The sequence below is a fragment of the Miscanthus floridulus genome, chromosome 1, assembly GCF_019320115.1.
Source record: "Miscanthus floridulus cultivar M001 chromosome 1, ASM1932011v1, whole genome shotgun sequence".
NCBI lineage: Eukaryota > Viridiplantae > Streptophyta > Magnoliopsida > Poales > Poaceae > Miscanthus > Miscanthus floridulus.
The window spans coordinates 185,346,099-185,359,595 of record NC_089580.1 but is presented as its reverse complement, the minus strand read 5'-3'; the positions used below and the strand labels follow the sequence as shown (position 1 = coordinate 185,359,595).

Sequence of the window (13,497 nt, the reverse complement as noted above, 5' to 3'; positions counted from 1 at the left end):
TGTTGGGCCGTTCATCATGACCTAAAAGGCCCGCACGGGCGGCACGACCGAGGGCAACGGCAGGTTGGTTCAGTTTGCGCCCTCGTCCGACGTCGAGGCCGCCGCCTTCGGACCGGCCGCATGCCTGTACTTTTCTTTTTTTTCTTTCTCTGTTTCTTAGGTTTCAAACGCGCAACTGTATATTTTTAATCTCCTTTAGTTCTTATTAGGTCAAGGTTTCATCTTTGTTTAGGAAGAAACAGTAAAAGAAAAACATGTTTAATTACTAAGTACAAGTACACATCATGAAGATAGCACCAAACATGTGAAGCTCAAGGATTGTCCTTTCCACAGAGGATTGTTTCCCGCCACGACCGCTTCAGTCAATCAGTCATATCATAGGTACTTCGCCTCCATCAAGTGCAAGCATGCATTTCTGCTTGTCGGCATTTGCGGTAACACCTTCATACTAGGATGCAAAGCTGCCTCGCTTATGGGATTATTCTTAGCAGTACTAATACTACTAATTGACGCATGCTCAACATTCGAGAGCTGTGCCTTTATGAGCAGCTAGACAGGCTTCCACTCCTTCACCTACTGTCATGAAGATCCAGTCTTCTCCGACTCTGTTGACCACCCGCGACACTTTCATCTTCTGAACTGCCTTCCATCCTGGACTTGCTATAGCCATCTGCAGGTAGTTGTTTCAGCATTATAACCGGGCAATTTGGCATTATATGTCTTTTTTTTTACCCAAACGTAAAGGTACCCTGATCAATTTAGTACTTCACCTGTATGCCAAGAGACACCAACTCCTTGTGTATTTCTTCCAGTGCCGTGAGTCCTGAAGTGTCGATGTTTACCACACCTGTAGAAACAGGAACATGGGTATGCACATTTTTGTATCAAATTAGCACTGAACATGGGTTTCACAGCTACATTGGTGTATATTCCACCTAATATGAAATTGAATTAGCTAAAAAAGTCAAGCAAGCATCTCCTTTTATAAAATCTTGGAGATTCTGGGGGCACGCACTTGACATATCAAGGACAACTGCTTGTATCCTTTCTCTCGCTTTTCCATTTGAGTTCTCCACTTCTTCCCGAACCCACTGTATGATCCTGATTGAACAACATTTGTTGGAAAATTTGTATTGAACATTTTATAAACCCATATTTATATATTGAGATTGCTAGTACCTTTCTTTGATGAAAGTGGCATTGATGAAATAGAGGAAGGATGTGTCCATGCGTATCGGTAGTACGGTCGGAGTTTGGCAAGCTACAGGGTATTGTCTGATGCTGCAGAAGATATTTGTCCCTTGGAGCCTGCCAAGAACCTCTACCTGAGGTCGAAGCGACTGTATGATGATCTTTGCGAAGGAAATGGCAAGCTGCAGCAATCAGCCCCCTCACAAGTCAGAAAACGTTGAAAGACAATTTTCAAATGGAGGTGTATCAAGCATGCATCTTACTGCAACTGCAAGTCCGATCTCCACCGACCCAAACAGGACACCAACGAATGCGCCAAGGCAAATGAGGAAATCCATCTTGTCGATTTTCCATATGTTGCAAGCTTCTTTGATGTCGATCAGCCCCGGAAGAGCCGATAGGATGATGGAGGCGAGCACCGCCATGGGCGTGTAGTAGAGGAGCTTCATGAACAACTCCAAGGCGATGACCACGGTGATGGACATGACGATGTTCGAAACAGTCGACCTGGCGCCCGCGCTGAAGTTCACAGCTGTTCTGGAGAATGAACCTGATGAATGAAAAACATCTGTCAGGATATTTTGCTTCTTCCTGAAAGATTGCAACAGCCATCACTCAGTAATCATATTGATCACCTGTTGCCACATAACACGAGGACAGAGATCCAGCAACGTTCGAGAACCCCATCGCCAGCATCTCCTTGTTGCCGTCAAGTTTGTACCCTCTTACCGAGGCGAAAGATCGGCCAACGGCGATAGCTTCCTAGGAGAGGCAATGCAAGCTTTCTCTTTCAGCAATCCGCATTTCAGATTTCAGCATGGAACACAAGATGAACGGCTTACTGCAGCCGGGAAGTACATACCGTAAGGGCGATGACTGCGCAGATGACGGCGATCTTGGCACATTCCGTGGTGTGCGGCCCGTTCAGGTGTATCTGCTTGGCTGAGCTTGGGTTTAAGCCTGCATGAACCTTCTGTATGATCTTGATGCCGTGCTTGTCGGCCCTTGTTGCGTAGACTGCAGCGGTGGACAGGATGACCGACAGCAGAGGTGAAATCGCTGACAGCCAGAACAACTTCTTGTACCTCCTCCCCTGCCATGAATTGAGTTTTCATCGTTGGGTTTAGTAAGTTACCGTCTGATTTATATATATCATGAGCCAGTAAAAAAGAGGAGTGGCTGAATTGAATCTTCTTACGATGAAGCGTGTGGTGAGGATGAATACAAGGAAGGAGCATCCGATGAGGAAGTTGCCCGGGTGCCACTGCAGTTGGATGACATGCACAGCACAGAGAACAGGAGCCACATATGAGAAGCAAACATGATACGGAGAACATGAGCCACGCGAGAAGCGGACATCAAGCACAAGATGGCGGTGTTGACAGTTTGACATGAAGGTGGGTGGATTCCAATAATCCAACACTAAACAGTGTGCAGGCAAGTGGCCATGTCCTTCATCCCCAAAAAAAAAAGGTTCCTGTACCGTAGTGCCAGGTTGAAAAGTGAAAACTAGTAGGAGTACTGTTGTTCCAAGCAATGACCGTGACTAAGGGCAGCTCCAGTCCTAACATCGAATCCAGACTGACACAGGGCAAGCATCATCGGTTAATGGGATCAATGAAACAATTAAAAAGTACTACTTCATAAGCTGTGCTTCGTTTTTTATTGTCCATGATGCGAACTGAAAGTAGGAGTCGCTTTTGCTCTGTCATCCCACGGTTTGATATCTGCAGTGTGCTCGGTTCGGTAATCAAACATCCAGCTCAGCTCATGGTTCGATCCGAAGATACACTCTTGACTCTCTTTGTGGGAGTGGGGCATGCATGAGGGTACATTAGTGCCCCTTTATATATTTACACAAAAGTAATAATAAAAAAATGCTCGGCATTTTCGTGGCGCCGAGCCGAGAGAGACAGACGACGACTCACCGGGTCATGTAGCGCAGAGCAGACCGCCTTGACTACAGAAACAACATCGGTGCTGTTGGTGAAATGGCTGAGTCCAAGCAGCCCCTTGAGCTGCTGCAGCCCGATCACGATGGCCGCTCCGCCCATGAACCCCACGATGGCAGCGTGCGATAGGAAATCCACGAGAAACCCCAGCCTGGGATGTGACGAACCGACACAGTCACACAAGTAAGAGTCGTAAGACCAGACGTCTCGACGTGTGGGAGCAGAGCATGTTGTTTTGCACGTACTTGTGTAATTAAAAAAGACGAGTGCTTGCTAAGCGGCAGACCGTACCTGAAGAGGCCGAAGGAGACCTGGAAGACCCCGGCGAGGAGAGTCACCGTGAAGACGAGCGACCTGTAGGTCGCCGGGTCGGCGGCCGGGTCGACGACCTTCTGGATCATCGACGACAGCAGCAGCGAGACGACGGCGACTGGGCCGATGCCGATCTCCCTCGATGTCCCCATGACAGCGTAGATCAGCGGTGGCACGACACTTGTGTCTTTCAGAAGAAAAAAGGGAATGAGTGATCTAGAGAAAGAAACATGGCGTGTGCTTTGGCGCAAGCTAAATTGTTCTGAACAATCAATCATGGAGAGGAGGCTTGTGATTGGTACTTACAAAGACCATACTGAGGGTCCAGTTTGGCTAGATTGGCGTATCCAATGCTCTACAATATCAGATCCGAGATCCAAAGGAGTCACATGTCAGATAAGGACGAAAAAAAACTCTACACTCACATGTCACATCAGAAAATTTCGAGGAAAAATCTATATATGATCCTTGAAGTATATGATGGCTCCTGACAATAGTAAGTTAGTAACTGATGTTGTCTCATCAGGATTCATTGCTTTACAGATTTAGTGCAAGAAACACTTGTCAGTTGTCACCTCAAGACGTCCTGAATTCAAGTAACTTGGGCCATGTTTAGATTGCAACTTTTTGCAACTCGATGAATAGTACCACTTTCGTCTTATTTGACAAATATTGTCTAATCGTGGACCAACTAGGCTCAAAAGATTTATCTCGTGATTTTCAACTAAACTGTGCAATTAGTTATTTTTTTTACCTACATTTAATGCTCCACGCAAGCGGCTAAAAATTGATGTGATGGAAAGAGAGTGAAAAAACTTGGAATTCGGGGGTCATCTAAACAAGGCGTTGGTTTTTATTTCTTGCTGAGATCACTACTCAACAAGTAAAGACGTGTGTAAAGTTTTTGAGAGGAAGCAGAGCTAAAACTGACGCGTGAATTGAGCAAGCAAACGTGTGGCATGACCGGCAGAGCCGCCTACCTGAGGGATGCCAAGGCTGGCAAGAGTAAGGCCGGCCATGACGTCACTCCTGAAGGACTTGAGGGTGTAGGTCCTCCCCCACTGCAGCACCGGGAACACGCACTGCAGCGCCGTGAGGATCCACGGGCAGCACGGCGCCCGGCCACCGCCGGGGGCGCGTGGCCGGAACGCCTTGCCGACCACGCCGACGAGCTCCTCGCGCAGGCTCGGCGGGCTGGGGCTGTTGAGCACAAGCTTCGCCGTGTCTGGCCGCTTGTTGGATACCTCGAAGACGGACACGGTAGCCGACGACTCGACCGCTGCCGAGGCCTCCATCGCTGAAGGCTGAATGAAGTGTTTGGGGAAACTCGGGAGCTGGGAGCTCCCTAGCTTTAAAAGGGCTTTTGGTTCTGGCGGTTGGACGGAGAATCTTGCAGTGGGCGTGACAACGATCAGAGGAAGAGGCAGGCTAGAATTCCTCCTCTCCTGTAAACATCACCGGCCCTGGGAAACGGATCACATATATGCATGAACGGCGATATGATTCTCTGGCAAGAGGCCGGTCAGAGGAAGAAGACATCCATCCCGTCCCCGTGCATGGATGAGCCCCGCCCCGGCCGAGGGAGGAAATGCTCACTTGCAGGGGTGTGGATGCCGGAGCAAAGTTGACATGTTGCTATATATGGGCTGCTCGGCTTGGGTGTGGTAGACTGGTAGTGGACTGCTATGGACCATGCCACAAAGCAGGCCACATGCATCATCAGTCACCGGGGTGGACGGCGTTTTGGAGTGCCTTTTCCCCTTTTCCTCCCCCCGCGATGATCGAATGTGCTGCTGCCAGCGCGCTAATAGTACTCCCTTTAGTTACAATTTATAAGACATTTGACTTTTTTTTCTAAATAGTAGTTTTTATTATACATCTAGATATAAATATATAATAAAAATAATATATCTTATAATTTAGAATGGAGAGAGTACTACTATTACATATGTGAATTAGACCATGTTGAAGTGATAAAAATAAATGATACTAAATCAATTGGAATAAAATAATATGGAGCAGATAAGACCAGAAGCAAATAAGACATTTGTCTCTAGAAATTTGCGTATTTATATATCTCTTATAAAGCTAATCTCCACTATAAATTTTATCTCAACATGTAAGCTATCCACATCATCTCCCACTAATAGTTATGTCATCCCACTAACTTGCAACCTCTTAATACAAGCTATCTAATCTCCATGAAGCTTAAGAAATATAGAAAGCATCTATATATTGTTGTTTGTTTTGTCATTTCATCGTCTTATAATTTGGTCTAGTTCTTCTAGTTTCTTTATTGAATTCATCCATTGCCTTGTCCAATTTGATAAGAATGTATGTGACAACATGCAGGTTTAACTCACACATGCAATATTTCTAAGAAAGTCTTGCAGCAACGTGCAGGGGTTTATTTATTTTCCAAACCATCCATTCCTCAAGATCAGGAAAATATGAGGCTTATGATAACGAGAAGTAGTTCAAGTCTTTATTCGAAAGGACTAATCGCCACAGGCGAACAAGATCAAGAATTAGGGCCCTGGTTCACAGCAAGCAGCCTTGACGGCACAGTTGTAGCAAAACGATGTCTGTTTCACGAGGAAATCAAGAACTAAACAAAACCCAAACCCTAAGGAGAGCCCACGGCTGCTATTTAGAGAGTCTTGGGCGTCACCCCCTGGATGCGCCCCCTAATGGGCCCAAACACGATACACGGTCCAACGGACCAAAAGACGGTGTCGCAGCACCCTGGCAGATTTTGGACGCTGACTTGTTTCGACGATTCCCGTTGATTTCGAAGGTCTTTTGACGTGAGACCACTTGGATTGGCTTCCTTATCAAATTAGATTTCCAACCATACATGGATCATCGAAAATGGAGTCCGGATGCGTCCTGGGTGACCAGTTGAAGGAAGATTGGTCCTGGAGGCCGAAGCAGACTCGAACTTGAGTTGCTTTGGGCCTCCACCTCGGGGATTCGAACCGAATTAGCCTCGGACCTTCTTCTTGACTTGGACACCCTTGCTACCCTCCTACCTCTCCATACCATGCGCCAAACATGGTCATATGCATGTGTGTCATGTCCTCATCAGAGAAGACCCTTCATTGGTGGAAAAGCTTCACAGTGGATGGTTGCAAGGTGATTGGAAGAGAAGGGTAGTTTGAGGCAAGCTTAGGTGGGTGGCTGACACTTCATTCCTTTCTTGAGAAGAGCCTTTGTGGTGAGCCTGAGAAATTGACCGGAGTAGTTAAGCTATGTGATTAGGCACATATTCTCATTGGAGCACCGCGGACTAGGGGTGGGGGTTTGCCCACCGACACTAGGGCGTACATCCTTGCGTCTTTGTGAGTTTGTCCTCTTCTTTTTCAACTTTACTTAGCACATTTAAACATCCACATTTACTCTTGTTATTGTCCACATTTACCTTTCCTAGAGTGCCTTGAAGTAATAGGATTGGCTATATGCTGCAAACTTTTTGGGGTGGTAAGTAGAGCACTAGATTAACCCTTGTTTGCACATCTTGCTAGTTTGTTTAGGTTAATCTAATGGTCTGTTGAGTAGATCCCTAGATTAGTTTTAGTAACTCAATTCACCCCTTCTCTTGGGTCACGGACTCACGGTCACATGCTTAGATACACATGTTCCCTAGAAGCTTGTTCCACCACAAACACTCAAATAATCTGCTACATAAGTGCTACATGCTTGAGCATTTGTTTGCTTAAATGCAAGAGTGAGAGTGGCTAGAGAGGTAGAACTCAAATTCACGAGAAGTTTAATTAGCTCCCACAAAAGATATACAAGGTATTATATCACTCCCGATCTTCCCCGACCCACTCATTGATTACACTAGAAGAATTCCCCGCGCGTTGCTGTGGGAATTTAGAGACAATATTAGGTGAGTGCAAGTGATGAATGAACAAAAGACGTGTTATAGAATAAAGCTAGAGTTTTGTTAATGAAATTTTGAGGCCGCCTAATGGACACATGTGAGTTGCACCATAGTAGAATATACAAATATGGTTATATATATAGAAAGAAATTTTGTTGAAAATATAATGAATGGAGCCATATTGAGTGAGTGAGCTAATTTATTCTTTTTACGAGAATATTTTCACGTAGCAGCCTCATGATAAGAGTTCACCGAAACAGGGCCTGGAGTTGCACCACAGTAGAATACAACGATGGCAGTTGCTTGGTAATGTGAATATGTGATGTCTTCACCCTGGCAGAACTCATGGAACATTGAAAAAGAGAACATGAGGATTTTGGATGCACAGTACTCGTACGTATGAATACTGTGACCTCAATCGTCTAAACTGCAGCAAATAATATGAGAGAGACAAAGATTGAAGCGCACAGAGAGAGAGAGAGAGAGAGAGAGAGAGAGAGAGAGAGAGAGAGCACGCCAAGGCAGCAAATGTGGCCATGGACGCCATGTCGCTATCTGATGAGTGCAGCGCCCTTTTATCAATTTGTTGCTAGCTACCTCTCCTGAGATCCTCTCCCACTACCATGGCATTAACACTTAGTGACTTTTTTATTCTTGAATATAAGACGAAGTGCACTGTTTCAAGAGCCACTACCATGGCATTAATACTTAGTGACTTTTTTATTCTTAAATATGAAACGAAGTGCACTGTTTCAGAACCTGTACATGGCAAAAGGAGATAGTGGATGTGCAACGGTTCAGCTTGTGATGACGTGGAACACTCTGGTGTTAGATAAAACTTGCAGTGGGGCTTTTCTTTATAAGAGATATAGATTTCAGCTTGAAACCGGAGTGGTGAACAATTTCTATTAGTTGGTGGACAGTTATAGTAGAATTCTCTCATAAAAAATAATTCAAAATTATGTACGAGTCATTTATCGACAGGCATGCATGTGTCCTTGGCTGGCCTGGCTGTGGCCAGCCAAAGCCTGGCCTCCATGGTGTAACACCTCTTGTTTGATTGCCATGTACATAGTGAGCCAGGTCAGATTGGGATTGTGTTTGGTTTGGTGTATGGTTGGATAGGATGACCTTGCATCTGGAATATGGTAGCTTTACCCTCCTGTTTCTCTTGTTGGCATTCAATCGAGCACCTGCTAGGCGGTGAGCGTCGGCGAGCTCTTCAGGGACGCCGCCGCGCTTGAGGCACTGCAGCAGCTCGCCGGCCACTGCCTCCACCATGGACACGAGTCGCCAACCACTGTCCACACGATGCATGCGCCGCCACCACCATGGTGGTTAGCACAAGCTCCGGCGGCGGCGGCACGACGCGCGCGTGGCCGGCTCGACGTGTGGCCATGGCCTCTTGCTTGTGCGTGGCGCTAGCATTTTGGGTTGTAATGAAATAACAGAGGGAGATAGATACGGGACATGGGAGACAGGACAGAGAGACAGAGCACAGGTCATTCGTGCTCGTGAGGTACGTCCGCCAAGGACGACTGCCAGAGCTTCGCTCGGCAGCGACCTCGGTTGCTATTTTTGAATCGAAGGGTATGGGGAGATAGGAGGATGAGGGGGTTCCTGCAGGCTAGCTACCTCTGCCGATTGCAGCTCGGAGAGGGAGATCGACGGGACGCACACCTTTGGTGTTCAAGAACAGAGGAGGCGGTGTGAGGAGGAAGAAGGTGAGTGGCAGCACGGCGAGCTCAGCATGGGGGAAGAGAGCAGCTCGGCGTCGTGTTTTATAGGCGACCGAGAGGAGCTGTGCCACCCGTCCATCACCTCGGCCACCATGGTGGCCAGCACAAGCTCTGGCGGTGGCTCGGCACGACGGAGGACACCACGCGCACGGCCGGTGGCACCCCTCCCCCCCCCCCCCTCGTCGACATCGGCACCATCCTCGTAGGCTGTGGCAGAACTGCTCGAAATAACACACTTTCAGAGTCGCTCGTTTTTCACTAGACACTAAGCACCCCAAAAGTTAACTACGTCGGACAGTTCCGTCGATCACACCCCATGGGAGAACTCGAACAATCCATGTTTTTCCTCCAGGATCCAATAATGAGAACGAGTTTATAATACTTAGTATATTTCATACAACAAGAGTTCTCATAAATACATTATTACAATACCAAGTTCAGAGTGCGAAATTTAAACAGCGGAGTTAAAATAAACATCTAACGATAAGATACAAGGATCCGTCTGTGCCCGCCAGAAGAATCCTCCACACAACAACCACTCCTCAAGCTGCACCTGCAATAGGGGTAAATAAACCCTAAGTATACAATGTACTCACAAGACTTACCCGACTAGTGGAAATAATTTACTGACTCCAAAGGATATGATAAGCTTTATGGTTTGCTGGGTTTCCTTTTGGTGAAAAGCAATACTAGTAGTGAATCCTTATGTAGGTGTTTTATTAGCAGTCATGATTAGTTCATTAGCTAACCATTCTATGTAAGCACCTGTTCTATTTTCAAGCAAGAGTTGAGCAATCAAATCCATTCATTCCCTTTCATCATCCAGTTCTTACTACGGTGCTAGATCATAGACAAGTCGTACCGTATCACACGGTGACTCACGAACCAATGTATCCTAGCTGGGTGCCCCAAAACACATGCCCCGCTTGTACCCTAGGCACAAGCAGGATCAACCCACCACTCTCCTGTCAAGGGGTCTAGGTTCCCGTCCAAACTTGGACTCCAAGCCCCCATTCCTGAGTCTCGGACTCAATGTGGTGCTTAGACCTTCACCATTCCCGCCTCCAATCAGTCAATCCGAAAAGTGCCGAAACCCACAACAAGAGAGCAATGAGCCTTCCCGCTCCCATAAGCAAGCATATGCTCTCTGGATAATAATTCTGTGGCCTGACTAGAATCCAATGCAACGGACGGTCCTTAACCAACACGGATAGAAAAAACAGTGTAACCAAGCTATGCCCCGTAGGCCTCAGGACATAACCTATTACACCCACCAATACCCGTACCATATCCCTACCTGGTCTCCATTTCCTTTCATTATTTTATCATGAGAGTAATAATAATAATCACCTATTATGAGTAACGGCATGTTACTCATGCTACCGATAGCCTAAGCATAGCAGCTACTCGACCTATGCTAGTAGGACTCTTGGTAGGTTTATCTATGCATGTAGTTTCAATATAAATCATGTAACATAAATGCACATCACATATATATATATATATATATATATATATATATATATATATATATATATATCCAGTGATCATTTAAAATAAGGGTTATGCACCGGGGCTTGCCTTGGGCAGGCGGGGTGTCAGCAAAGTCAGACACTGGTGGCTTCGGGGCTCCCTCCTGTACGAGAACCTCCTCCTCATACTCCTCGATCACCTCCTCGTACTCCTGCTCGCTCGTGGTCACAAACTCCACCAACTCGTTCTCTACATGCATGCAATGATGATGCAACACTTAGTATTACGACAATACAACTCTTAAAATAACAATACATCTACCAAGCTACTAAGCTAACTTTAATGACTAAGATGCTAAGCTACCCATCCTTTGCACAAAATAGGTATGAAACCTTCAAGTATTATCTTAGCAACTAAAATGTATTTCTTCTTTTATTAATAATTTAATATATATTAAAACAAGGAGCACCTAACTACCTTATTTCTCGGTCTATTCTAGGGCCACAAAATTACAGTGAGCACATAACAATACAATGAATCTACTGTAAAAAATTCATGAACAAAACTATTACCAATTTGCCACAAAAAATCCTACAAATATTAACCTAAATAATGTTAAACACTCTCAAATGATTTAATAAGCCTTAGCCTCAACTCAAACCTGCATAATCTAGTCATACCATCAGATAGACAATATTTTTAGGAACTCAACAAAATTTATTTCACAATTTTTGGACACCTATGCGAATTGATATTAATTTTCAAAGTTTAGCTCAGAAATTAAAACATAAAGCTATTTCTAATTCCTTAAGAAAAGAAAAAACGAATTCACCAGCGCGGCCCACAACCACGCGGACTCGGCCCACTTGCGCGCAGCGCGTGCGCACACGCGGCCCGCAGGCGTGGCTCACGCACATAGGTTGGCCTGCAGTAGGAGACAGCCCGCGTGCTGGGGCTTTTGCAAAGACGCGCATGCACTACCTAGAATTCGCACGGCGCTGTTCACACTATTCCTATATACAAACAACTTTGCAAGAACACCCTCGCAATCTCCCTCCTTTACAACGTATGGTCCTCGATCATCCCCACGCGCGCCGACACGGCGAGCGGTGGCACTAGCGCTTGCACCAGCCACACGGGACCCATGCTAACCTATCTACGAGGCCAACACTCACTTAGGATTTGACGTGAAGCGATGGGTGGCGGCTGCACGAATTGAGATGCAGTAGAAGGGCCTCTCCATGACGGTGGGCACCCTACGGCAATGGCGATGGTGTTCCGATGAGCCATAGTATTAACAAGGCAGTAGGAATAGCGGGTGAGCAACAGGGACTCACCGCTGACCTAGCGGAGGTGATGGTTCGGCCGGAGATGCCCCGAGCGAGCCTGACCGTGTGCGCGTGGCGAGCTCGACGGTGAACCGCAGCGACACGGCAGTGCCAGCGGCGAGGAGGCAACAATAGAGGTGTGTCTTAGGTGCGCACGACGAGGAGAGGTTCTAGGCAGGGCTAGTGGTGTAGCTAATTTAACTCGAGACGTTGAGGAGGGGGCTGGCCATGGTGAGGGCGGTGATGGGTCTTAACAGCGCGGTGGTGGGGCGAAGCTCCAAATTGGAGCTTGGACTTGCACGGTTCAAGTCTGGGTGGGGCGGGCAGCAAGACGATGTGAGAGCGTAGGCGCAGGCGCATGGAATTGATGGAGGATGTCTTCTCGCATGCAAGCGGGCTGGCGCGGCTCAGCGGTGGCAGCAAAGAAGAGGACAGGGGAGGGGCAGGAGACGGTGGGGACACAGTCATGGCTCGGCCTGTGCTTGCTTGGTGGGACACGGTTGATGTGACCAGAGCAACCATGACCTGCACTAGCCGATGACACGTGCTTGAGGTCGGCGTGGCCCGCGCGCCGCAGTGTCATAAATGGCATGGCGACGGTGGTTTGGCCTCGTGTGTGCAGCGTCCAGGCGGGCCAGTGGCGCAGTGTAGTGTAGCGATGCGACGGCAGCGATAGCGGTGTTGTCGTGGCGTGGCATGGAGGGCAGCAGCAACGCGTGGCAACGACAGCAGGTGGGGGTAGCCCGACGTGGCGAGTCGGGCAGCCTCGGCTACGCGTGGCAGCAGCCCGAGGCGGCCAGTGATGCGTCCAGAGCGGGGACAGCTCCAGCCAGCCAGTGCGTGGCCATGCGTGCGCTTGCGCGCATCGAGCGCCACGACATCGAGGCCGCTTGGCATGGTGATCGCGTCCAACCGGGAACAACAGCCCGAAAACACGATGTGCACAAAATTTAAAGCGTTCGAAACAACTACACAGTTGATCCAATCCCCAAACCACCTTCACTACTCTAAAGAGGGCACCTTAGGCTATCAACAAGAGCTAAAGAATGACACCACTCCTAAACTCAATTTTTGTAGAATAAATTACCAAATATAGCTTTATCAATCTGTTTTCAGACTTAAGAAATTGACTGTCTTGAGTTGGATTTGCTTCAAATTCGATTTCCAAGCTATTAGAAATGTTAGCTGGCATTATTATCTTGTTAAAACAAAAGTTGCACTATCTTATACAAAGTGTGTACTTTAAACTTTATTAAGGTGTCACATATATGTTTTATAGCGTTTTTGTTCAATAAAAATTAGTTAACATCTCTACTTGCTAACTTTATAAATCGTGAATTAACTTTTCATTTTACGTTTTTACGACTCGTTTAAGTTACAATGCTTTACCTATCCATCACATCACATGTAATATCACTTAAATATGATGCTCATGACATGTTTTAGCAAGTGATTCACTGTATAACACCGAGGGTGTTATACAGGCCTCACGCCGCTCACGAACCTGTCCCGCGTCCTCACCGTCGCCACGACGTCCTGGGCAAGGACACCACGCTACGCTGCACCTTTGAAATGTCCTAATATAGCTAGAGGGGGTTGAATAGCCTATTTAAAAA

The 13,497-nt window shown here is 47.0% G+C and overlaps 1 protein-coding gene across 2 annotated transcripts; it reads right to left on the bottom strand.

Moving 5' to 3' along the window:
* Positions 1-227: 227 nt before the first annotated feature.
* LOC136505222 (low affinity sulfate transporter 3-like) lies at positions 228-5,050 on the bottom strand. Of its 2 annotated transcripts, XM_066500372.1 has the most exons (12): positions 4,436-5,050; positions 3,762-3,810; positions 3,435-3,642; positions 3,120-3,294; positions 2,390-2,455; positions 2,054-2,284; positions 1,827-1,953; positions 1,455-1,741; positions 1,180-1,373; positions 1,016-1,101; positions 771-847; positions 229-670 (listed from the first exon to the last, which is right to left on the bottom strand). In XM_066500372.1, the coding sequence occupies exons 1-12, from the start codon at positions 4,748-4,750 to the stop codon at positions 518-520; spliced, it is 1,968 nt and encodes a 655-aa protein (XP_066356469.1). In that variant the 5' UTR covers positions 4,751-5,050; the 3' UTR covers positions 229-517. The 2 variants fall into 2 exon arrangements, with proteins under 2 accessions (XP_066356476.1, XP_066356469.1); XM_066500379.1 differs by lacking the exon at positions 2,390-2,455 and having other exon boundaries at positions 228-670.
* Positions 5,051-13,497: the final 8,447 nt, after the last annotated feature.